The 26,230-nt window shown below is 39.6% G+C and overlaps 1 protein-coding gene and 1 long non-coding RNA gene across 4 annotated transcripts in view; one reads left to right on the top strand and one right to left on the bottom strand.

Annotated features, from left to right (window-relative positions):
- Positions 1-3,439: 3,439 nt before the first annotated feature.
- The window catches only part of aig1 (androgen-induced 1 (H. sapiens)), a 109,032-nt gene continuing 86,241 nt past the window's right edge, over positions 3,440-26,230 (bottom strand). The window contains exons 3-5 of one of the 2 annotated variants that reach the window (XM_062550786.1): positions 17,503-17,604; positions 13,578-13,693; positions 3,440-3,712 (exon numbers count right to left, since the gene is read on the bottom strand). In XM_062550786.1, the coding sequence (XP_062406770.1) occupies positions 3,532-3,712; positions 13,578-13,693; positions 17,503-17,604 (399 nt within the window). In that variant the 3' untranslated portion in view covers positions 3,440-3,531. The remainder of the gene's footprint in view (positions 3,713-13,577; positions 13,694-17,502; positions 17,605-26,230) is intronic. The other variant, XM_062550787.1, reaches the window with a different exon arrangement.
- LOC134098161 (uncharacterized) lies at positions 18,276-20,434 on the top strand. 2 transcript variants are annotated; one of them, XR_009941014.1, is made up of 4 exons: positions 18,276-18,376; positions 19,538-19,589; positions 20,093-20,163; positions 20,377-20,434. It is a non-coding gene; the product is annotated as an uncharacterized LOC134098161 (long non-coding RNA). The 2 variants fall into 2 exon arrangements; XR_009941015.1 differs by lacking the exons at positions 18,276-18,376; positions 19,538-19,589 and adding an exon at positions 19,805-19,875.

The raw sequence follows: 26,230 nt of genomic DNA, 5'->3' as shown, positions 1-26,230 counted from the left end.
CATTGTTGAATTTAGCCTCATATATTAGTTTCGGTATGATGGAAACTGATGAGCCCGAGTCCACCACGAACTCTATTGGGGCAGTGACAGACGATGTTTTAACAGTGGCTGTACAACGAAGTCTGTCGGACGTGTCATTGTCATGTAAGTACAATATCTCTATCTCCGGTAACTCCACTGAGTCAACATGACGTGTCTGCGCAGAGCGGCAAACCCGTGCGAAATGACCTGACTTTTGGCAGTTGTTACACTTTGCAGTGGCAGCAGGGCAGTTCTTGATATTAGCCACATGTTGGTCAGAACCACATCAATAACATGAACGCGAGGACGCAGAGGCAGTAGCAGGTCCTGAATCAGCAGCAGCAGCAGCAGGCGGTTTCCAAGGGCGAGACTGACGAAAACTGTTTCGGCCCTGTGTAGGCTGTACATGGACAGCGGCAACAGGAGCGGCGACAGGGGCCGCAGCAATGGCAGAGATCGATTTGGCCTGCTTTATAGCAGCTTCAATTTGAGTAGCCAGTGTAATGGCTTTTTCCAATGTCAATTCAGTCTCTATAAGCATACGTTCTCGTATGCGGTTACTTGTAACGTGTTCTACCAACTGATCCCTTATCATTTCATCCTGCTTGTCAGCAAACTCGCATGTAGTAGCCAAATCTCGTAGCGCGGCAACGTATTGCAGTATAGTTTCAGTTGGAGCCTGCGCTCTCTTTCTAAAGGCATGACGTTCAGCAACCGTATTTCTTTTCGGATTAAAGTGAGTTTTCAAAGCTTTAAGGGCATCATCCATTGTCGTACCTTGGTCTGGAAGCGTATAAAACAGTCTCTGGCCCTCTGTTCCCAAGCTATGTAGTAAAAGTGCCTTTTTCCTCTCCTCCGGCCATTTATCCCCCGTTGCAGCAACAACCAGCAAGTAGTTTCGGAACATCTTTTCCCATGTGTCTAGCAGAATAGGCGGCTCACCCGGGCATGGTAGAAAAGGTTGAGGAAACGGCGTAGAATTGACAGACATCTTCGTGAAGCAAACAGCAACCTCGTCGCCAATTTGTTAAGTATTGTAGTTGGAATGAAGAGGCTGTGGCGTAGTCTTTATAACTTTACTAAATGTTTCATAGAACAACAGGTACAGCATGGCATTCACTGGTACTTCTTCCTCTTCTCTTTCTCTTCTCTAACTCTCCTACCCATTACCACAGTATACAGAATCACAATAGCCTGACCCCTAGTGGTACAGAATACAACAGATGTGTGTTTGGAACAGTTTTTCAAATCCCCAGGGGGGGATTTAGACTCCAGAGAGTTAATGGAATTTTGAGTCGTTTTCTCACAATGGATTTTCATGTAGGGGGTAAAATAGCAAAATTCCAGTTTTCATTCTAATAAATTGGAGAATTGAGATGATTATGTGATTTCCTGAGAGACTCATAAAAGCGCAACGCAAGCACGCAGTCATACGTCGGTGGAGCCTCTCGATAATCTTTAAACTGCATGCTTTAGAAAGTTAACGTAATGGAGATGTTAAATAACTAACTAACTTTTTTGCTTTCAAACAAAGGCACCCCGTTTAGCTAATGGCAAAGTTTCATTTTTGTGACTTACGAAGCATATCCATGATAAGTTGAGCAGACACTGCTCTTTCATTGAAAGAAGGTAAAGCATTTCTCTCCCTCTCAATTGACCCTTCCAGAGCCACGCCCTAAAACCGCCACAGGCCAATCGTGGCTTAGCAACCCGTAACTAAGCAAGCAAGGCCTGGCAAGCTTTCGAGTTTTTGCCATGTTAACCTATGGAGACTGCATAGCCTGTGGGCCATTAAGGGCATTTATTTGGATGTGTGGTGCCCCCAAACACGTGAAATCACGGTGAAATAACACGTTTAATTATAAAGACATGATATAGTTTGGACCACGTATTTTTCTAACTTTAAAATGTTGCATATTACGTGATATTTCCATAACCGCGAGATACGTTTCACGATGGCGGCAAAAAGTTCTTCACAGACATTCAACGAGACGTATGTAGCCCATCAGCAATTCTGTCTAAAATAATACCTATTTGAAGTACCAATCATGTTATGTTGTCAAATATTGACGTTATGGAAGTATAGCTTAAACCGTTATGCTAATTTTGTCCCCCGCCTGTTTCATTCGTACTAGCCTGGAGGAACCATCGAAAACAACCCGTACCTTCGACTTTTGCTTAAATAACTCATTAACGGTTTTGTTCAGAGCTGAAAATGCAATTGTAGTTGACAGAGGACAGATGTAGCTCGCTAGTGACCAAATATGAGCTTTCAGTGTGGTACCATGTCTTTGTAAATTACATTTCTTTAAAAAATCCCGTTTCTCCTCCATTGTAATAGACGGGCAGGGTGAGAAAGCTTGACAGGCGTAGCAACAGTAACTATGGAGGGCGGGACTTCTGGAAGGGTCAATTGACCAAAACTTTGTCCTGGCATCTCTGCTGGACTAACTGAGTTACGTCGCGTCAGAGAGCTGTGAGGTAAAACGTTCGAAAAGTCTGCAACTGCGATCTGAGATGCCGAGCGTCATGTCTGTTTTCTCCGCTTGTCACCAGCGCTGTGTATTCGTTTTTTCCGTGTTTTTCCGGCATGAGCAGAACCCGCATGTTATTTGGGCGGTTGCAGTTTTAATTACAAATCCCGCACCTGCGGCATTACCTATGTGTGGCAAGGAAACGTCCATTCTCAACCTGTACCATCTGTACATCCTGACACACACATACATCATTCATCCCCTGCAGCTCTTACTCTTAGCTCCCCCCCCATGCACTTTAATGCTTTTTGCAGTTATCCTGCCAATCATCACTTACCCTTCACCATACCTAGAGATTGGTATGGTTTTATTTCAGTTAGCCTATTAGCTGGTTTCATTCTCATTGAGCTCAATGCAAGGTAACTTGCTTACCTGTGTAAAGTGTGTTTTCTACTGCGATTACCATGAGTTTGAAACCCTCTCTGATCCCTCTCCTTCCACTATATAGCCAAGAAGGCGTCCGTTGAAGGCAAAAAGTGTCCAGTGTTCCACACTCACTTTTTTTTCCAGTTTATTTTTTGGGGCTTTTTATTGACATTTTGAATTGATTGGACAGTTGAGAGTGACAGGAAGCGAAAGGAGAGAGCAGGGGTAGGATCTGGAAAGGACCACAGGGCGGGAATTGAACCTGAGTGCAGCGCAGGTGCCCAAGCCAGTTGCACCACAGCTGAGGCCAGTCCACTTAGCTTTTTGACCATTATGAGGGCACCAACCGGGGACTTGCAGTGCCTTTCGTGTCGTTGGAATTTTCAGTGTGAACGCCCTCATACACTCATTAGGTAAGTGCAGAAGTACACAATTTGAGACACATTGAATAAAGTCTTTTTCTAGCATGCATTCATTTATCAGGAAACGAATGCACAAGATTAATCATGATGCTTTATTTCAAGTGAGACTATGAATGATCATGATTTATTTCGAGTGAGACTATAACACATTTAGACAGCATAGGGCATAGGCTATGCTAATTGCTGATTCATGAAGACTTAGTCTTGGTTGTGAAGTCCCATATATAACTGTTGAGAATTTCTCCAAGAACATAGTATACACTAATGAGAATGGTCAGAGAAAAGAAAAAGAGGACTTTGGACATTGTGCCAAGATACTCAAGCAGCGGGTAAACCCATACTCCAGTCACATGATGGACCCAACACATCCTAAAAAGAAAAGAAAGTGAGAAAGTGTGAGTTCACATTCATTTGTAAAGTGGTTATAAAACATTACAAACATCAGCATTATTACACTTGAAACTGAATTAAACATGGGTGAAAATCTGGGTTAATTCTGCCTTCCATGCAACTTGACTTTCATTTGCTAGTCTCATACTGACAGAATTACAAAATACACTGCCTGTTTTTGAAGGGAGTCCTAACTATCATACTAGAAAGATATAGTCAACCAAATTGTGTGTTCAGTGAAACACTTAAACAGTGACACATTGGCCCAATCCCAATGTCCGGACTCACAGACTTGTGGTGCACATTCTCGCAAATTTCTTAAGGGCTTAGGTCTGTCCCAATGATGAATTACAATGGGCGTGAGGGTTTGAGTACACACTTACCGAGCCCTTTCCGTGAGTCTGCATCGGTGCAGACTTAACCTAAGGGAATTACCCACAGTTCAAAGTGTTGTGACGTTTACCACGGAGATCAAAGGAAAATCCGGAAATGACAAAGGTAAACAACAGCACGACACACACTTGCATGGTGCAAATGTTAGCAACGTCTTTGTTAGTAAACATCGACAAGGTACATCTTGTCAAGTGCTGTCCCAATCCCAAATACCTATCTGAGCCCATGTGGCCTCACACACTCACTCACTTAGCTCCTTAGATCAATTAAAGCCTACCTTACATTGACAGACTTTGCAAAGATTTGGAAAATATTTTTGAAAGACTACAGTCTCAGACCCTCTCACATCTAAAGACAATTCATCCAGTTTCTAGTCACAGTCCAGTCTCAGATTAGGATCTTGTCTAGGAAGACTGTGGGTCACTGTTTACAAGACTGCTACAAGATTCCTTCAAATCATTTCCATTGTGCACTACATATCAACACAAACTCATATACGATAAACTACTCATATCAAAGTAATTTTTCGCGTTTCTGCAGCATTGTTTGATGTGTGACATCACTAACAGATATAGAGTTGTTCTGTCACATAGAATAGCCGACTAATAAATTATAAGAAATGAAATAACAAATAATAATATAGGCTACAGCTGTCGCCTATTTTGCCCCTTCCTGTTTCGTGTTTCTAGCGAGGTCACTATTGGTTTTTAATGTTCACGTCACTATTTGCATGAGCCACGACTGAAAAGACTTCCGATAATATCAAATAGGGCTGCAACGATTCGTCGAGTTACTCGATTAACTCGGTTATGAAAATTCCTCGAAGCAAAACATCTGCCTCAAAGCCTCGTTAAATTCCTATGGAAGCACACCAGCGCGTCATACATTCTTAATTTAGTTGGCGCGATGGCGACAGAGCCACAGAGGTGTGTGACGGGGCGAGTAGCCACTGTCACGGCAGTGAGCTGCCATCATTATGTGTTTTGTCTATGTCGGGTTGCATGTATGTTTGTTGAATGTGTCTATGTTTCCCGTTTATCCTTCTACCGTTTATAATTATCAGTCATACAAGTCATTCATCAGACCCTTCCCCGTTTCTCCCGTAGCTGTTATATGTAGGCCTACAAATGATCAAACACCATGGCGAGGCGTAGGATACGCTAATACACCTAACATCACAACTCCCGACAGTTTAAAACATTCACCAATTAATCACATTATGTCTGTTAAAATAATCACACGTCTTGTCATAAATGTTCCGTTTATTTAGTTTCAAAGAACTATCAAGTCATTAGGCTATCAAGTTGTCACGTGTTTGTCCTACCCGGTGTCCATTGTCGCGTCTTCAGTCTGTTTGGAGTCTGGAGTGAATGCTGCGTCTTTTTAAAAAACATTTTGGGACTTCCTGGGTCACCTGGAAGTTTGTTATTGTAAATGAATTGTAACTCCTAGTTCCTACTAGTTCCTTGTATTTTCTAGTTCTTTGGAATGTTGTTTTGGGTTGTTCTAAGCTTATTTATATGTATTGTCTGCAACCACCCCTGCTGAGATTTCGTATAGCCTATTGCTTGGTCCAATTTGAGGGGTGCGTTCAGGAGTATTTAAACTGGTTTGTTCAGTCTGATAGGGGGGTGCTTGGTGTTGAGACGTAAGTCTTTCGATATTGACTAGTTCAATTAGTCTGTTTAGTTGTAGTTGATTGTTATTTTTGAGCCTTGATTGAATTCATATTGTTTTGACTGTCAAGTCAGTTTATTTGGTTTAGCAAAAGTATTTATTTTGATATTTTTACTTTTATTACAATTTCTTTATTTTTGCCCTTTGGGCCTTAATTGGGAAAAATAAATACCCATCCTCATTCATCCTTTTTCTGAGTTGCTAATTCCATCAACCTCACACTGCCCCGACCACACCTACCCTGGCCTTTACTATTTAAGTTTGTATTTACAGTTTTACATGTTATCCATGTTTTACAATAAGTTGATTTAACTGTATTGTTGTGTAATTATTGTCACTGGCACTTAAATGGGCTTAGTTTTGGAGCCATATTTTGGATTTGGAATGAATACCTCTGTTTTTTTTACAGCCACATCATTCTCGTTATGCATAATTTGTTTTGGTTGTTTAAAAACGCAATTTTTTTTTTTTTATCCGATTCATCGATGAATCGATCGATAAAGTGCTAGATTAATCGATTACAAAAAGAATCGATAGCTGCAGCCCTAATATCAAACATGTTTGATATTGTCGTAACGGCAAAACTAGAAAAAGACTGACTCCGACGGACTTAAAACCGCTAAGATTGGCACCTTACACCTTCCCGATTTTGGAAATTTAGTCGCCGACTGTTAAAACAGACCAAAATCGTGCAATGTAAGCCAGCCTTAAGTCTGTAAGCCCTCAGTCCTCAGTCTTTAGGGCTGACATTGGGATTGGGCCATTTTGAGTTCAGTGATCTGCAGTGGTTGACAATTTATACTAAAAGACTGCTTTCAGGCAAACTTTTGTCCTTACTGACTACTGACTGACACCTGATGTGTGTGCAAAATTCCAAGACTTTTAAACAATGACAACTCTCCAAAAAGGAACAATCTTTGAGAAAAGGAACAAAATGTAATTAGTCTGCATTTCTGCAAAAGAAAAGAAGGAACTGCAAAAGAGTGCTTGATCAGGTGCATTTTCTATGGAGAGTCGGCGTTACCGGCGTCAAAAGCGCTCTGGGCGTGAGCTTGGCTTCATGAGCGTCACGGGCATCCAAAAAAAGTTGAGCCTCAGTTATCTTTATGGTAATGAGCTATGACACAGTTCGGCGTCAACCAATCAGAATGTCAACGTCCTTCTGTCATGTGTGTCCTCGAAACAACCTGCATGTTTTTGGTTCCTATCAATGTTTTGGTTCTGTGGTGGTTTTCAGATTATATGTTATGTTTTATTCAGAATTCACAGGATGCATTCATGGTTCATAAGCTTTAACATTGGGCCTACTGCCTTTGATCTTAGTGTGGTTCATACCCACTGAGCAAGCAACGTCTATGGACGTCCAAAAACAGTGGTCTGTCCAGGCTGTGATCTGGACGTCTATTTTACAGTCAAAATGAGTTGATAAATGACACTGGGACAATAGTCCAGCCTGACCCGGTTCAGGACGTCTATAGACCGCCAAAATTAGTTGCAAATAGACGTTCTGCCATTCTGGCTACTCTGAGGACGTCTTCTGGATGTCTAATTAACACTAGGAGCGCCAAGCGCCGGTCATTTGACCGCTGAGGCGTATTACTAGAAGCGCCGTGTAGGTTTGACCTAGATATACCTAGAACTGCCGGGCTGCGGTCATTTGACCGCAGTGATTACAAAAAAACCCAAATCTTTTCACTCGATTAAATTCCAGGACCCTACGTTCACGACTTTTCCTAAATACGCGTGTTTTGTCACCCACCGGTACAAGCTAGTTTAGAGCTATTTTGCGCTCACTTATGTGACAACACTATGGGTGCCTTCCATGTAACTATTTATCGGTCCTTCCTTCCTCCCTCGATCCTTGCCCCTGTCATAGCCCCTCCTACTAATGAATTTTGCGAAGGAAACAACGAAGGAATGAGCGGAGGATGGAGGAACGAAGCTTGATGAACTGCGCGAATGAGACGTCCTCGACTGCATAGGCTACACACCATTTAGCACGTGCGACGTCAGTGTAATAGGGCGGATCCAAAAGACGCGCCGACATCTGTGTGCATGCAACTCGTCAGCTCTTCTGCTGATAAAAAAGGACATTCACAACATTGTGTTTTGAACTCAACACATAACGCATAATTTAAAATCGCTAGGTCCGACATGATGCTTTTTTGTGCAGATACACAAAATGTTTCAATGGCAAATGTTGATAAGGACGTTCAAATAATGAACTTATTGTTCGTTAGGCTACATTTATGTTTCTTCATGAGCCCCTAACATAATCCCACTATAGCTTTTAGCATCAACTTCACACGCCATAAATAACAGACAACATTTCTATATTTCTATATTTTTAAACGTTATACAGGATACGTCATCCATGCGTAGCCACAGAACGCCCATCTCCGATATAACACTTCCGCGTGGGATGGCCTTATGTTTCCTCTCGTATCTTCTATTTGTAGGCTATCTTTTAAAGCTCAGACTAATGTATAAGCATTTTCTTACATATTTGATGGACTGACTTAGGGCTGGGCGATATACCGAATATACTCGATATATCGCAGTTTACAGTATACGTGAGATACATTTTTTGTCATATCGCAAATATTGAGTATTTCACCATTTTCGTCATTTTTGCAAGCAGGAACTGCATGGCGGCAACACTGCCGTTCTGTGCAGACCTGTGTCCCTATCCATCGTAACCTCTCCCCCTCCCTCTCCCTCTCAGTAACAACGTGAACACTCACCAACCAATCCTGAACTATCTATTCAGATGAGGGTGTGACGTCTAGGTGTAGCAGACGAGAAGAAGTGAACTTTCAGTTCAAAATAAGCTCTGTTCAGATTGGACCATTTCAACACGGCTGTTTCTATTTCCCAATTTGCATACGAAAGCAGGCGGGGGACGCGTTAAAGTCTTTGGTGTTGTCCTTTGGACACTGCTCGCAGCCTAAATTCAACAGGAACAAGGTGAATGTGGTTTTGAATTCTAGGACTCCTTTAATAGATGGAAGCAGTTCTGATTTGATTATAGCCTACGAAACAAAAAACGAACCGAAACAGCAAGGGATCTTCAAATTAAAGTTACAGCGATGCCCATGCATTAGGCAGAAGGACTAGCCTACTGTCTATCTAAGTGCCATCTGACTGTTTCAAAACGACAGCGCAAATGCGCACATCTCACTCTACACACATGCATTTATTGTGCTATGCTCGTCTGTGCGTCCTCCCGATTGATTTTTAAATTAAATGTATGAGATTTGCGCATTTAGGCAGATTAGGCTACTGTCTATGAGTGCATCTGACTGTCTCGAACGAAAACGCAAACTTTTTATTTATCAACAAACAACCGAACGACTAATTAAGGAAGCACGCACCACCGTTCTATCAGATGTAGTAGACATCATCATTCATATGGAGACATAACAGAGACATTAAAAGCAGCTTAATTTATTTGGAAAGTCAACTAAAGCCATGAGGCCATGCAAAAAGAGAAGTGAGTTAACATTTTATCCTTAAAGGAATACGCCACCCAAAAATGAAATTAAGCCAGTCTCGGTCACCCCCAGAGTTAGAACAGTGAAAAAAACCTGGTTAAAATCTGTCCGGGCATTGTCCTGCTTTGGGAGCAGCGTTTTTAGCTTTAGCTTAGCACAGTTGCTGTAAATGAAGGGTGTCAGTTAGCACGTCCTCCAGAAAAGTGACCGAGACATCTAATTTTTTTTCTAAATATATCTTGGGAGACGTGTGTTCAGAACAAGTACAAATCATAATGCAAAATCGAACGAGGCTATTACCTGGGCAGATATTTACTTGGAACTATATTCAGCCTCATCACGGTTGAGCGGTTTTGGCAAACTATATGTTTGTCATGATTGATGCCACCAATATCCTTTATTCGACTTGAGAGATGCATGCCAGATCATGCAGGCATGTGTGTGTGTGTGTGTGTGTGTGTGTGTGTGTGGCTTTTCTCTCCACATAAAGTCTGCCTGGACTTAAAAATATTAACAGATGCGGTTGAACAATTTCAACAGGAACATCATCATACTTGGGAGTTTTGTCAGTCCTAAATACGTGCTATCAGGGAATTAAGTTATGGGTGGCTTCAGAAAAAAAGGGTGTGGTATTTTTACATTTTCATAATTAGTATTGATTAGTATTGACTATAGAACATGACAAAGTTGCTGCCTTGATTTGATTATACAGAAGGCTGGATAGTTAGGACCTAGATTACATGGGCAATACTGGTCTACAAGCCAACAAAATGCCATGGTATTTTATGATGCAAATTATATGTGAAATAATTGTATACCATTGATTGGTGTTCATATTTGACTTGTATTCTCATTATATTTGTTTTTTTGTTGTGTATTATATAGTTGACGAGTGCAAGAAAAGGTGGAAGAGTTTGAGGGATCGATTCAGAAAGGAGAAGCAGAAAGACAGAAACAGAAAGAAGAGTGGGGCAGCAGGAGGAGGTAGCATTAAAGTATGGTGCTATGCAGCAGTGTTAGGATTCCTGGATCCTTTCATGGAGGAGCGCCCCACATCCTCCAACCTGGAGAAAGAGCAAGGAGATCAAGGTAAAGGCGAGGAGGTCAGAGGCGAAGGTGAAGTTGAGGAAGTTGAGGATGTCCGAGAGCGGGCTGAAGAACAGGCCAACACAGAAAATCATCGCTCTAAATAAGTAGTAGGTCAAGCTCAAAAATTTTAAATGTATTGACATAATGTCAGTTGCTAAATATAGGCTACATCAGTAGGCCTAACAAATAACATTTGACGACAGATTATCACTTCAAAAATGGAGAAAATAAAAATCTAAATCAATGACCAATAACGTTAGTTATTGACGAGGTGTCCATCCTTGCTTCAAAAAAAGCTGACTTGCAAAAATAAAGAAAAAGGGGCAACTATATGCTACCATTGTGTTATAAACAGTGGCGCAACAAGGCAGGTGTGGGCCCCGGTGCGAGAAAATTATTCGGGCCCATTCGCCAATACAGTTAAATACCGTAGCCTAGCAAGTAGGCCTATTACCTCTGATACATGCAATACACATTAAGGGTGACTATGCAAAGGACCTGAGGCACCGAAGTAGTTTAGTAGTTACAGATACAATTTCAAATAAAAATCACACGACTACATGATCCATTCTGAAAACATAAAAAATATTTTATTAATAGTCTGCAGGCCAGTGTAATCTAATATTAGCCTACTGCATTAGCATCAACTTGCATGGAATTATGGGAACACCCAATGCGCTGAAACGTTTTCAACCCTCTGCTGAAACTGTAAGCGTAGATTGCTTGCTTATAAACTCGCACTGCGCAGAAACAAACATTAATTTAGCCTATCTTATTTAACCGTGCAGAAACCAAATAAAATCATTAATATGCATACAATCCCCACTATGCATGAATTAGGCCGTGAGACCTTTGGTTGTGCAAAATCGTCAGCGATGTTCCCAATATTTAATGCTCTGGCTCTCGTATTTTCAATGGATAGGATAGCTAACCCACTGAGCCTCTAGTTCCCCATGCTGCTCCTCAGGTAGGCTATGCCTTAATAAGTTTGAGTTTGGAAAAAGATCGCTCAGCTGTTGTCACAGTCACACGCAATGTCAGAAATATGAGAGCAATTAGCTACACACTTCCCCGAATGTGGATGTTACACTGTCGTAAACAATCTACCACCAGCATTTTGGCAAGTTGAAAAATAGATGTTAGTAGTAGTTTGGCCACCCTTCCCCTTGCTCTTTACGCTCCTGCCGCTTCTTGCAGCCGCTCGATGACTGAGCGATGACTGAAATGTGCAGCCGCACTATCCATTCAAAAAATCGCAACAAATCGCTAAGCCTACTGTAGCTACCCAGATATCCTTGCTGTATCTCAGTAGAAAGAAAGATAAGCTGGCGAAACAGTATGACGACAAGGAAAGATGGTAAATTTGATTTAGCCGTTTCTATTTGATAGTTTGATTCTTAATGGTGAAGTTCTAAAAGAAAAGGGCAGGGGGTAGCGACGGGCCTTGGGAGGTCACGGGCCCTGGTGCGACTGCACCTGCTGCACCTACTATAGTTACGCCACTGGTTATAAATGAAGGTTCACCAATCTCACAACCTCGTTCAAAATCTTATTCAGGTCAGGCCTTGACATGAGCGCTTCCCTGAATGAAACAGTCCGTCTGTTGCGCATCGGGCGCTACCCTCTTTATCACGGCCTGCAGACCATTTATTTTACCGTCTGTGCGCCATCCGAGCAAAGTCTCTCACATTTCCGTTTGTCAAGCAGTTGTTCTTCGAGATCGCAAAACAGCAATTTTTTTGTTTCCGCTACAATTAAAATGCCGACGTCAATCTTTTTTTTTTCGAACTATGGTTCCAGGACAGACTAGCATTTTCATCTGGTCAATGATACAAGAGTCTATATTAGGCCTACCTTGATTGTGTGTGTTTTGTGAGATGGAGGTGCATGCTCGTAATTATCAATAAAGGAAGGCATAGGCTACAGATGTTTTTAAAATTTCCGTTTTTTCACGTCAGCTCGCGCCCCACCTGGCATGTCTCTGCGCCCCACAGTTTGAGAAACGCTGCACTAAAGTAAATTGAGCACTGTGTAACAGTGCACATTTTCGTATTTCACCATCAAAATAGCCCATTAATTGATGCTGTCGTGGAAAAAACTCACTGACTTTAACTTTTAAATCTAACTTAGCACTCTGAACAAAAAACAGCGGAGAATGATCTGAGATGTAGCCGCTTGTGGCCTTTATTCGCAGAGTCCTCCAGGACACAACTCTGAACAAGCAGAGCCTAAGTGTTGCCAAGCAGGAGTCACGAATGATGGATGCCCTCTGCAGCGGTGATGTCAACGACCCAGGCCTTGGGGAGACGGTGCGCACGTTCTGAGGAAGCTCCCTTTGGGAGAGGGGTTTTAAGTGTCCCCACAACACCTCCTTTGTTTACTTCTGGCCAATCCTGCCCAGATGTCTTCCCATTATGTAAATAGGAGACCCTTGTCTTCCAATCAATATAAAAATTATATCATACGTGGATGAGGCCACTTGGCCTGCCCCTTAAATGATTGAATTACTGTGTGTGTGTGTGTGTGTGTGTGTGTGTGTGTGTGACATCATCCTTCTGCTCCTGCCTGGCAGCACATGAGGCCTGCATGAAAATTTACCACAATGCCTCTATGAACTACTTGTTGAATTATGACAATTTATAAGAAGAAACAAGATTTTTGATTATGACAAATTATAGGAATCAGGGCTCTAAATGCTGGTAAAAAAAACCCTTACTAGCCACTTTGGCTGGTGGTGAGTGATAGAAGAAAATTGTGTCCTGATTAGAACGGTACAAACGGTGCCGCCGGCACCCCACTGAGGGACGCAACAAACTTTCAGTTTTGCACTTGTGGGCTGCTGGACTGCCATCAGGGGTGTCCAAACTACGGCCCGCGATGCACTTCAGTTTATCATATCCGGCACGCCACGCATAGGTTGTCATTGGCTGTTCGCTATTTTTTCCCAGCAACGATGTTGTGGTTAACATAAAGTAATGCTTTACATTCTTCTTAGAGAACGTTTACATTTACAATGTCAATATCAAAACAGCATGTTACATGGAGATGATAGGCTACTCTTTGAAATCTCTGCAGCAAATCTAATTTGCGTTAGCCTAGGTTAGGCTATTATAATAACGTTACTCATAACGTAATTGGTAACGTGTTTGAGTGCAAAATGGAGCTGAAAGAGCAAAGTAAGTTTTTGTTACCATAGCACATATCCCATGGCGAAGCTGCAAACAGTCAGAAGTCCACAGAGCCGACTTGGATAACGGTGTGGTGTTGTTCTCATCTCAATTATGATGAAGGGGAGTACTGTTGTGTGCTTAAATAAGAAATGAATTATTAGGTAAATACAAGAACACACAGTATTTCTAATGCATGCATTTCAAACACATTTACAAAATACTACACTTCTAATTCCTGTTATATTTGTGAAAATTAATGGTCAAGTATCAACATTTTCATCAAATTAACTAAATAAACAATATTAACAAAAAACAAGCTTATTATTACATTGTGAAAATGCCCTGTACTGTTATCACTAGGCTTTCTCTTATTACCTCCGCCAAGGAGGTTATGTTTTCATCAGGGATTGGCATATGTTTGTCTGTCTGTCTGTCTGTTTGTCTGTCTGTTTGTTAGCAAGATAACTCAAAAAGTAATGGATGGATTTCGCTGAAATTTTCAGCAAATGTCAGACATGACCCAAGGAAGAAGTGATCCGTAATTCCGTTGGGATTCCAGAGCCGTGTATGTGTTTCGCTAAGGGGTGTAATGGCATGGTATGGCCACGTGGTGGCGATCTGAATAGTTTAGGTTCAAATGTATGACAACCTAGGAAGAACAATACAGGCGGAGGTCTGCGCTCTCTGAGTGCTTTTCTAGTTACAGTATGTGTTATTATTATTATTATTATTATCACTGTGCATGGAAATGCACTGTACTGTTATCACTATGCTTCTACAAGGTTGATGGTTCCACCATCCGCCATATGACAATGTAAAGTGCTTTGACTGATTGCAGGAGTTGGAAAAAAAAGTGCTATATAAATGCAGTCCATTAGGCCGCAAACTAGATAGGTCTACCATAGGCCTACAACCAGGGCTCTAAATTAACTTTTTTCATCACCAGCCAACTTGGCTAGTAGATCTTTTTTCTTACTAGCCAATCAGAAATTCAACTAGCCATTTTTTTTCTGACCAAAATTAGACCCCATAACATTACCACTCACACACCCCGAACCTCCCAAGCACCGCCACATTCTTTTTTTTTGTTCTCCACAACCCATTAAAGGAGAATTCCGGTGTGATATTGACTTAAAGTGTGTTGAAACATGATACCGAGTGTGAGCGTTTGTCTCAGAGCTGATCTCGACCTACCCCCTGCATTCCGAAATCCTCCGCTAGCTTCCCAATGCTAAAGCAGGTTTTCAATAGCAGTGGCTCGGGCATAGACTTATCCATGCAAATAAATCACTATTTACACCATTTATGAGGCTCAAAGTAGCTCCACACTTTATTGGTAGACTTCCGAGGACCCTGACATTTAAAACGAGACATCGAGAACTTTGAAAAAGCACTGGTTGTTTACTTACATGACTGCTTATTCAGGCAGTCACTTTCGAAAGTTTAGCGCTAGCAGCCATCTTGAATTTAGTCAAGTGACTGATTCATGACTAGTTCACGCATAGACATAGCGATTACGTGAACTAGTCACAAATCAGTCACGTGACTATACTGCAGTATAATCATGTTGGTTGCTATGGAAATGGTCATAAATGCTTAATTTTAATGGTTGTTATGTTGGTTGCTAGGTACATGAAGGTTTCATGTAGTTGAATGGAAGCATAGTTGATGATAACTGACAGTTGGAATCGTTGAACAGTTCAATAGATGAGTAGTTTCAATGGTTAAATGATTTAATAGTGTGGTAACACTTTATATTAGCACACACATATTCACCAGTAATTAGCTGCTTACTAACATGTATATTAGTAGCATACTAGCCATTTGTTAGTCATTATAAGTCACTAATTAATACCTTATTCAGCAAGACCTTATTCTACCCTTACTAGACCCTTAATTAAGAATTTCCCCTATGTAAGCTCCTAATTACCCCTTATTCATAGTTATGAAATAAGTTGTTGCATATGAATTATGACTTAAATATACATGGCTCAGTATGGGGCTTGTAAGGTGGTAGTACAACAAGAACAGTTATTCACCCCTAATAATACTTATCAAAGATGGTCTATTCAAACTGAACTAGACACTAAACCACATGTGCTAATAGTGTACAAACAACTAATAATTAAGTCTTTGTAATGCCAAATATGTTCCCTATTCTAAAGTTGGATCTTTGTTCACTATTAATTCACAAATAATTTGGCACTATTAACCCCCATGTATGTATACTGCCTCATACTAAAGGAGAAATCTGGTGTGATTCAATCCTTAGCTCTGCTGTTTGAGGTCAGTAGGGAAGAATAAGATGCTGTCCGTAAGGAAAAGAACAGAGAATTTGATACAACATACAGTAGACCAAATAGCAAACCCACAACTTATTCACACCGGAAGTCTTATGACCCTTCACACTTAAAAAAATAGTTTTGAGTTTGAGACTTTTGAGTACTCAGGAGCCAAGAAAGTTAGCATACAAATATATACAGGTTCGCCTTTCTCGCTATCTCGTATTCATTATATATTTTGTATTTGTGCTAACTTAGCTGTCTGCTTCTTGTGTAGCCTACTATGTGCTGTAATACAGTTAATAAGTGTGAATAGGAGGCAACTTTAGTTTAGGGAACACATGGGGGTTAATAAGTGCCAAATGAATTGTGAATTAAATGTGAACAAAGACACAACTTTAGAATAGGGAACATATTTGGCATTACAAAGACTTAATTATTAGTTATTTGTACACTATTAGCACTGGTGGTTTAGTGTCTAGTTCCATTTGAATAGACCATCTTTGATAAGTACTATTCGGTGCGAATAACTGTTCTTGTGGTACTACCACCTTACAAGCCCCATACTGAGCCATGCATATTTAGGTCATAATTCATATGCAGCAACTTATTTAATAACTATGAATAAGGGGTAATTAGGAGCTTACATAGGGGAAATTCTTAATTAAGGGTCTAGTAAGGGTAGAATAAGGTCTTGCAGAATAAGGTATTAATTAGTGACTTATAATGACTAACAAATGGCTAGTATGCTACTAATATACATGTTAGTAAGCAGCTAATTACTGGTGAATATGTGTGTGCTAATATAAAGTGTTACCGAAAAAGAATAATAAGAATAGTTGGAATAACAATAGAGTGCATTTTTCATGCACTCTAATAAGAATAATTCGGATAACAGTAGAGTGCATTTTTCATGCACTCTAATAATAATAATAAGAAGACTTTGGAAGAACAGTACAGTGCATTTTCATGTACTGTAATAAGAATAAATCGGATAACAGTAGAGTGCATTTTCATGCACTCTAACAAGGTTCAGCTGGACGTTACTGTGGCTTGAGATCACAAATGTTTCTCTTTTGGACGTATAATGCACCTTCATGTTTTAAAGCCTCGCCCCTAGAATTTACGACGAGTACATACAGTATAGGGGCATGATATTTAAATCACCCTTGTTTCCATACGCCACATCTAAAGACAAACGTTTATTCCTACGCTGAAATTGGAGTGATACGAAAGTTTCATGAATCACAGGTGAGCCCTTTTGTAAGATGATTTCTGCACTCAGATCTGCGCTCGGTTGATAAATGAGGGCCACTGTCTCTAGCCACTCACTCGCAATTTACTGACATCAGGCTCACTTTTAGGAGCTACAGTACACATAGGGCTAGGCTACTGCTATTTTGTTGACTGCTGTAGGCTACTAATGAGAACTATTATGAGTTCTGTCCATCATTTGGTGGTAGGTAGAATTACTGCAATAACATTATACTCTTTAAATGCTTTCCCCGAATCATTTTTCACATTTCTTTTTCAGGAGTAATATGATTATCGTATCGGTATCGGCCATAACAAACCAATAAATATCAGTTATTGTTATTGGCCCTAAAATTCCATATCGGTGGATCTCTAAAGGCACGTGACAAGATAAAAATCTTCATACTTACCATTCCATGGTTTAGCCACTGTGGAATGAAATTATCCAAGAGTCGTGGATATATTAAGTCTCTGTCAAACAGGTAGAGGATCCAAAACATGGTCACAACAAACTATAAAAAAGAAGACCCAAAATAGATGTTATTAAACTCAGTGGGATAAGGTGTGAAAGCAGAGATGGAAAAAGTTATAAAATATTGTACAATGTTTGCTTGTGAAAATATAGCTGCGAGCAGCAATGAGGGAGCCAAGGAGTTAGTAAGTAAGAAAGTAAGATTTATTTATAGAGCACATTTAACCACAGCTCACACTGTCCAAAGTGCTGTACAAAGTGCATAAGCTAACAAATAATAATAGGATAAAGTAGATAACCAAATAAATACATACAGAATAGTGATTTAGCCCAGCTGGCATCCTGACGTCAATTTGACATCAACAAGTAGTCAAGATTTTGACCAACATGTATGACGTGCATAAATATGCATAATTTCATTATATTTTGTAATGATTTCCTTGTGGTTGTAAAGAGGCCCAACAAAGGTATCAATCTAACATGTTTTTTCTGGTCCCTACATCTCAGGTCTATATTATGGACATTAAATCAACGTTGATTTGATGTCAGGAAATAAGACGTCAAATTGATGTGAAATTTATGTCAAAACAACGTCTGTTAAAATGTCTGAAAAGGTATATTATTAGCCTACTCATTGTAAATCGATGCGAGTTTTTCAACATCCTGACCCACACAGCAGAGGGTTCCAAAACGGACCCTCTGCGGCGGACACGCACATCGAACGCGCCCTTTCCAGTCCTAACGGCTCCTTCAGTTTTCAAATTTCTCGTTGATGAAGTGGAAGACGAAACAGCGGCGTCTGAAGGCTCACTGTAAGTATGCTCCTATATGCTTTATTTATGCAGCTACCGAGTCTATCCACTGAAAAAGTACTTCCATAACACAAGTAACCTACTTATCTAGCTTTATTTGCTGATATTATCCGAAGATTTGCTGGTCTGCAGATATTGCTCATATTTACACACCAGCTACGGTCTAGCTGCTAGCTTTCGCAAGCTAATTTAGCCCACTTTAGACAGGGCTAAATCCTGTCCAACTAGGGCTTTGTTACTTTTAATGAAAGCTAAACTCAGAACTGAGTTTAAAATGAGCAACGTTTAATTTGGTTTAACGCTAACTTTGTGTTTGTGAACAACAAAAGTTGGCTTGCGTTAGCTAGCGTTAGCTTGTTAGCTAACGATAGCATTAAAGTTACAGGAAAACTAGTTTTTGTTAACGTTATGAAAGCTTAGATGTTGGACTCGGGAGTCTTTAAGAAAACGTAGGTCAATTCGGATGTGTCTAAACATCATTTATTTCTGGGAGGGAGGCTGATTTCACATTGTTCACCAGTCCGGGATAACGTTAGCTGCTAGCTAATGGTTTTAAATTATGAATGACGTTAGCAGTAGCCTGCCAACCAGCTGCCGCATGCTCAAACACATATGTCATAGCTCGACATTCTCTGCTGGCAGCAACAAATAGCTATGGACTCGTGCTTATATTTTGTACACGTTAGAAACCAGCAAACAGGCCTACTATTCAATCTAAAAAGTCCGGTTTCCAGACGTGTTTCCTAGTGACTTTTTAGATTGAACTGTAGCTGCTAGAGATTACTCTCTAACTTTTACGAAATATAAATGCACAAAGGGCACGAGGCTATTTGTTTTAAATTTTCATGTAGAAATACTGTCGTCTACGAGTTCATTTAATGACATTGAACGTTCCTTGGAGTAAGATTTAACTGAGAAGAGGCAAAATAGAAGAGGCAGTTGTTGACTTCATGTATGTCCTTGCTTTGCCTTGTCACAGACCAGACACTTTGTTGTGAATGTTTAGAATATATGGGAAGAGGAGCTAAAATGAACAGCACCATATTCTGTGGATCCCAATATAATGCATTTTTTAATGGGGTGTATTATTGGTTATGATAAATATTTGCCCATTTCTTTCTGATGATAAACGTAATGCATATTTATGTATCTGTGTTGCAGGTCATTCACAAGTGGCTCCAGTCTGGTTTGGGGGTTCTGCCATCCAAGTAAAGTAAGCTTTACAGTTTTACATTTGATTTATTTGACTTTTGGTCTAAACATTAATAATAAAAAATAACCATATGCCTCTGTAACTGGTGTTACTAGTTCAGGACGAAGTGAAGGTAAATGTCAACATGCTTAAATGCCTTTGTCTGCTGTAATAAAACCTACCCTCTACCTCAAAAGCTCTCTAATGAAATGTACATTTATGTATCTGCATTACAGGTTATTCAGAAGTGGCTCCAGTCTGGTTTGGGGGTCTACGCTTTCTCATCCTGTCCTGCCACCCAAGTGAAGTAAGCTATACAGTGTTACATTTGATTTATTTGACTTTTGGTCTAAACATTAATAATAAAAATAACCATATGCCTCTGTAACTGGTGTTACTAGTTCAGGAGGACGAAGTGAAGGTAAATGTCAACATGCTTAAATGCCTTTGTCTGCTGTAATAAAACCTACCCTCTACCTCAAAAGCTCTCTAATGAAATGTACATTTATGTATCTGCGTTACAGGTTATTCACAAGTGGCTCCAGTCTGGTTTGGGGGTCTACGCTTTCTCATCCTGTCCTGCCACCCAAGTGAAGTAAGCTATACAGTTTTACATTTGATTTATTTGACTTTTGGTCTAAACATTAATAATAAAAATAACCATATGCCTCTGTAACTGGTGTTACTAGTTCAGGACGAAGTGAAGGTAAATGTCAACATGCTTAAATTCCTTTGTCTGCTGTAATAAAACCTACCCTCTACCGAAAAGCTCTCTAATGAAATGTACATTTATGTATCTGTGTTACAGGTTATTCACAAGTGTCTCCAGTCTGGTTTGGGGGTCTACGCTTTCTCATCCTGTCCTGAGTGATTCTTGACATTGAAATAATATCAAAATTTGTCAATAAATGTTCATACTTTTGTCATTAATGTTTGATTTCGGATTTATGTTGAATTGACAGCGAAGCTTGATATTGAATGATAGCAAAATAGCATTAAAACATTGTCTTCCTATGCATCAACATCATGACATCTTGACATCAAATAAATGTTGAATTGACATCAAATGCCAACAAAACTTGACATGGAAATGACATCAACATCATGACATCTTGATGTCAAATAAATGTTGAATTGACATCAAAGCCTGATATTGAATGATATCAAAATAGCATCAAAACCTAATCAACCATCATGACATCAAATACATGTTGAATTGACATCAAATCCCGACAAAACATGACATCAAAATAACATCAAAATGACATCAGCAGAGGTCAAAATCTTGACATCAAATTGACATCAGTACATTGACGTCAATATGACTTTCATTCTAGACCTATTTCGTGACGTAATTTTGACATCAATGTTCGATGTCATATTGATGTCAAATTGATATCAAATGCCCACTGGGAGGCTAAGATGACATCAACAGACAACACTTAATTACAGACATAACAAGGTAGACAATAAACGCACAGGAAAGGCCAATGTAAAAAGGTGTGTTTTAAGTCTGGATTTGAAAAGGGTTATTGAGGGGGCATTTCTGATGTCAAGTGGCAGTTGGTTCCACAGCTGGGGGCCAGCAACATTAAAGGCTCTGTCACCTTTTTGCTTTAGCTGGGACCATGGGACGTGGAGGAGGCCTTGGCTGGAGGATCTGAGGGACCTGGGGGCTACATGGGGATGCATGATGTCAGCTATGGAGCTGGGTGTCAGGCCATGAAGAGCCTTAAAAACCAGAAGCAGTGTTTTGAATTGTATCCTTGATTGGACTGGGAGCCAGTGCAGGAGACTAGGACAGGTATAATAATTATGCTCATGCTTTTTTGTATTGGTGAGCAACCTAGCTGCTGCATTTTGGACCATCTGAAGTCATGCCACCAGTGTCAGAGGAAGACCAAGGTAGAGGGAATTGCAATAGTCTAGACGGGAGGTTATGAATGCATGGATGACTTTTTCCAGATCACTGTATGATAGAACAGACTTGAGTTTGGAGATTATTCTTAATTGATAAAAACTGGTCTTTACAACAGATGAAATTTGCTTGTCTAGGTTAAAGGAATATTTCGGTATTTTACACTTTAAGCCCGTTTTCTGCATTGCCTAGCATGAAAACCAGTGTTTGACACCGAAATCTCGACGATTGAGCCTGTTTGTGGAATTTGGCAGCTTTAGAATGGAGCTCTGTATGGCTTTAACATTGCTCGCTTTGTGCATGGACTATTCTGTCCCTAAAACACCCCTAAACGTTTGTTTTTAAAACTGTGCAGCTCACCGAGTGGTTACTGGTCTTCAACGATCTTCTATAGCAAGTTTAGCAGCGAAATACAGCTTCTGTCATGTTTTTTCATGATTCTGGAAATCCCGGAAGTACTTTTTCAGAAACCTCACAACCGTGTGTGCCTAATATAACACAACAGAATTTTAATTAGGGATGCGCCGATCCGACTTTTTCAGTCTCGATACCGATACCGATGCCTGGGCTCTGCGTATCGGTCGATATCTGATACTGATCCGATCCCATTGTGGTAACACTCCATAATAAGGGTCCTTAATAAATAGCAAACTAATCATTAACTAACCCTTTGTTAATAGCAAACAAATCATTAACTAACCCTTTGTTAATATTTGTTAATTGTTACTAAAATATCTATTTACCACAAGTTAATGTTTTTTTCTTCATTAATTAAATATTAGTTGTTTGCATATAAACTGTATGTTAATGTTTTTAACAAATAGAAAGCAATCTATTAACTAATATTGTGTTAATAGTTAACTAAATGTTGTTTTGGCACTAATTAACAATTATATTTCTTACATTAGAATGTTAGATGTTTATTTACAAACTAGGCTAGGCTATATGTTAATATAAAAGTTAATGACATATTATTATTAACTAATTGTTATTAAACTGTGTTTCTGCCTTCATCCCAATATGAACCACTCCTCATAGGACCCTTATAATAAAGTTGGTTAAGCTTAATTGATATATTAGTAACTAACTATCAGTAGGCTATGGGTCTCTCACACTGGAAACTCACAAGGTTCACCAAGGTCCTGAAAGATGTAGGCTAGCAAATTGATGCGAAAACTAGCCTACACTAAAGAAGTCAGTGCAAATCAATCCTGTATGCAAAGAGGACATTATTATTTTTATTTTATTTTTGCCCGTTTTTATTGCCTGTCTCTCATTCTGTCTTTCTCTCTCATACTCTCCCTCGATCTCTTTCTTGTGCTCTGTCTCTCTCACGCTGTATGAAAGACTCTTATTTTGTAGAGGGTGTGGTTGCCTAGAAACGTCCTCCTGTGTATTTCTTTAGCCTCATGTTAGTTTTCCTAAGTTACAGCATTGGTGGAGTCCATGCCATTATGTTAGCAGCTATCACTGAACGAGTTTGCTGCCTATTGCCTACAGTTTGAGTTGTGTGAACACCTTGTGTGCGTGCAAAACACGAAGTAAGTGAAAGTAACCGAGATACTTAGGCTGAGTCATGTGTAGGGCCTGTTTTTGGTGGGATATGGATGTGTGTCATGCTCGTTTGGAATGCTAACTTAGCGTTATGCTAAGCGGAGATTAGCCTTAAGGGAAACTTATACTTTCACTTTGGTTAGTAATGTCAATGCATGTATCCTGTCTTATGTTGTGTGTGTGATTGAGATATGGTTATGTTCATGGAATATAACAAAGATATCAGTTATACAGTTCATTTAGGCTATCTTTATGTGACAGTAAATTGCCAATGAGCATTGGATGCAAATGGGGTGCTTAGACATGTGGCCTGCCTTGTTTATTAGACAGTGATTATGTGGTACAGTGACCGTATTACTAATGATGGCTTCTTTGGTTCCTTACAGACCACACATAACTTTATTGTTGTATGGCAATTGTTGAAGGCAACGCAATAAAATAAATTAAAGGAAGAAACTGCTTCGATCACGGGTGTGCTAACCGACGCCACTTAGCCTAATCAACTCCATCCAAACCAACATTTCCATTTCCAAGTCCTTTCCTCACTAACACTTCTGTCTTTCTCTCTTTTTCTCACTCTCTGGTTGAACCCACTCGCTCTTTCTCTGTTTATTTAATATTTTATACATTCTGTTGTCATTCTAGTTCATCTTTTTTGATCAGTTTAACTATCATTGACTGCGTTTACATGGTCAGTGTTCCAGGAGACCATCAGGTGAACCATCAGTGGTCAGTGTTCCAGTAGAAAGCAAGAAGCTATTTGAGAGTTCTTTGACTTTATGAATAAAGCATTTTCATCCTCCTTCCCAACAATGTGTGCTGAGATCATTCATTTCCAGTGAGAGAGATCCAGTGTAAAATATTTGCTATCGTTGATAAATGTTATAATAAATATTTGTAAATGATTAATAATTACTGTTCCAACTTTATTATAAGGGTCCCCATACTGATAGTTATATATTACTAATGTATTCATTAAGCTTAACCAACTTTATTATAAGGGCCCCCATACTAATAGTTATATATTACTAATATATTAATTACACTTAACCAACTTTATTATAAGGGTCCTCCATACTGATAGTTATATATTACTAATATATTAATTAAGCTTAACCAATTACTTCAAGGGTCCTATAAGGAGTGGTTCATATTGGGATGGGTAGAAACACAGTTTAATAACAATTAGTTAAATAATAATATGTCATTAACTTTCATATTAACATATAGTTTGTAAATAAACATTTAACATTTAATGATGGAAGAAATAACTGTTAATTTGTGCCAAAAATACATTTAGTTAACTATTAACAAATATTAATACAATATTAGTTAATAGATTGTTTTCTATTTGTTAAAACATTAACATACAGATTATATGCAAACAACTAATATTTAATTAATGATGAAAAAACATTAACTTGTGGCAAATAGATATTTTAGTAACAGTTAACAAATATTAACAAAGGGTTAGTTAATGGCTAGTTTGCTATTTATTAAGGACCCTTATTATGGAGTGTTACCGATTTGGTAATTTTCTAAGTATATTGAAATGGCAAGGTTTGAATTATGGCATGTTATTAAAGAAACAAAATGTTGGTGTTAAAGGCAGAAAAAAAGGTTATCATTTGGATGTAATTTGGAAGCTACATGTGGAATTGGTGCCGCTAGTCAGAGACAAAGCTCTGGCCTAAGGTGTGGCTTAGGGACTCTATAGCGCCACCTAGCACGTAGTCTGTTGTGGTTGACACATACATTCATGAAAATTAATACAATTTGGTGGGCTTGTGTGTTATTGCTACAGCTAGTCAAAGACAGAGCTCTTGCCTAGGGTGTGGCTTAGGGACTCTATAGCGTTATCTAGCGCGTTGTCTGTTGTGGTTGACACACACATTCACGAAAATGGACCAAATTTGGTGGGCTTTTGTGTTATTGCTACCGCTAGTCAGAGACTGAGCTATGGCCTAGGGTTTGGCTTAGGGACTCTATAGTGCCACTAGCGTATTGTCTGTTGTGGCTGACACATATATTCACGAAAATTAACCACATTTGATGGGCGTGTGTGTTGCTCATGCATATGCCCACCATCACGTAGATGTTGCTTTATTAGATTTCGAAATGTCACAGGTCCGCACCGTAGGTGCTCGGGCCCGCCATCGCCGCTTGCGGCTATATTTTATATTGCTATTCTCCCTACTGTAGTCTGACCAACTTCCTGAAATTATTCACTGTTAACATTTTTAACTAGCAGATATCACTATGAAACTTCCCCAGTTGATTACATACACCAACATAAGAAAAAAATGTATTACAAGTTTTTTGTAATTTAATGTTTAAATATGCAAATTAGGCATTATCTCATTAAATATGCGCTAATTTGCATATATTTTAACATACATAATCTGAGTTTTGGTTAAAGCCAGGTTCAAAATTGTTTTTTCATTGTGTTAATATTAGATGGGAGAAAAAATTCAGAGTACGGTGTACATTTTAGGACATCCTCAGACTCAGGTGTCAGACTCAGAAAAACAACCGTCATCTTCAGACAAAACTGTCTCAGCGTCAGAAAAAACTTGTCATCCTCAGACAAAACTATGTCAGCGTCAGAAAAAACTTGTCATCCTCAGACAAAACTATGTCAGCGTCAGAAAAAACTTGTCATCCTCAGACAAAAATATGTCAGCGTCAGAAAAAACTTGTCATCCTCAGACAAAAATATGTCAGCGTCAGAAAAAACTTATCATCCTCAGACTCAGGTGTCAGACTCAGAAAAACAACCGTCATCTTCAGACAAAACTGTCTCAGCGTCAGAAAAAACTTGTCATCCTCAGACAAAACTATGTCAGCGTCAGAAAAAACTTGTCATCCTCAGACAAAACTATGTCAGCGTCAGAAAAAACTTGTCATCCTCAGACAAAAATATGTCAGCGTCAGAAAAAACTTGTCATCCTCAGACAAAAATATGTCAGCGTCAGAAAAAACTTATCATCCTCAGACTCAGGTGTCAGACTCAGAAAAACAACCGTCATCTTCAGACAAAACTGTCTCAGCGTCAGAAAAACTGTCATCCTCAGACAAAACTATGTCAGCGTCAGAAAAACCTTATCATCCTCAGGAAAACCTCTGTCAGAGTCAGACAAAAAAGTCTCGGGTGAAAAGTTGTCAGAGTCAGGTCTCGGAAAAAAAGAGT

This window comes from Sardina pilchardus, chromosome 12 (assembly GCF_963854185.1).
Source record: "Sardina pilchardus chromosome 12, fSarPil1.1, whole genome shotgun sequence".
Taxonomy (NCBI): Eukaryota; Metazoa; Chordata; class Actinopteri; order Clupeiformes; family Clupeidae; genus Sardina; species Sardina pilchardus.
The sequence above is the reverse complement of the archived record's forward strand: the minus strand, read 5'-3'. Positions and strand labels throughout refer to the sequence as shown.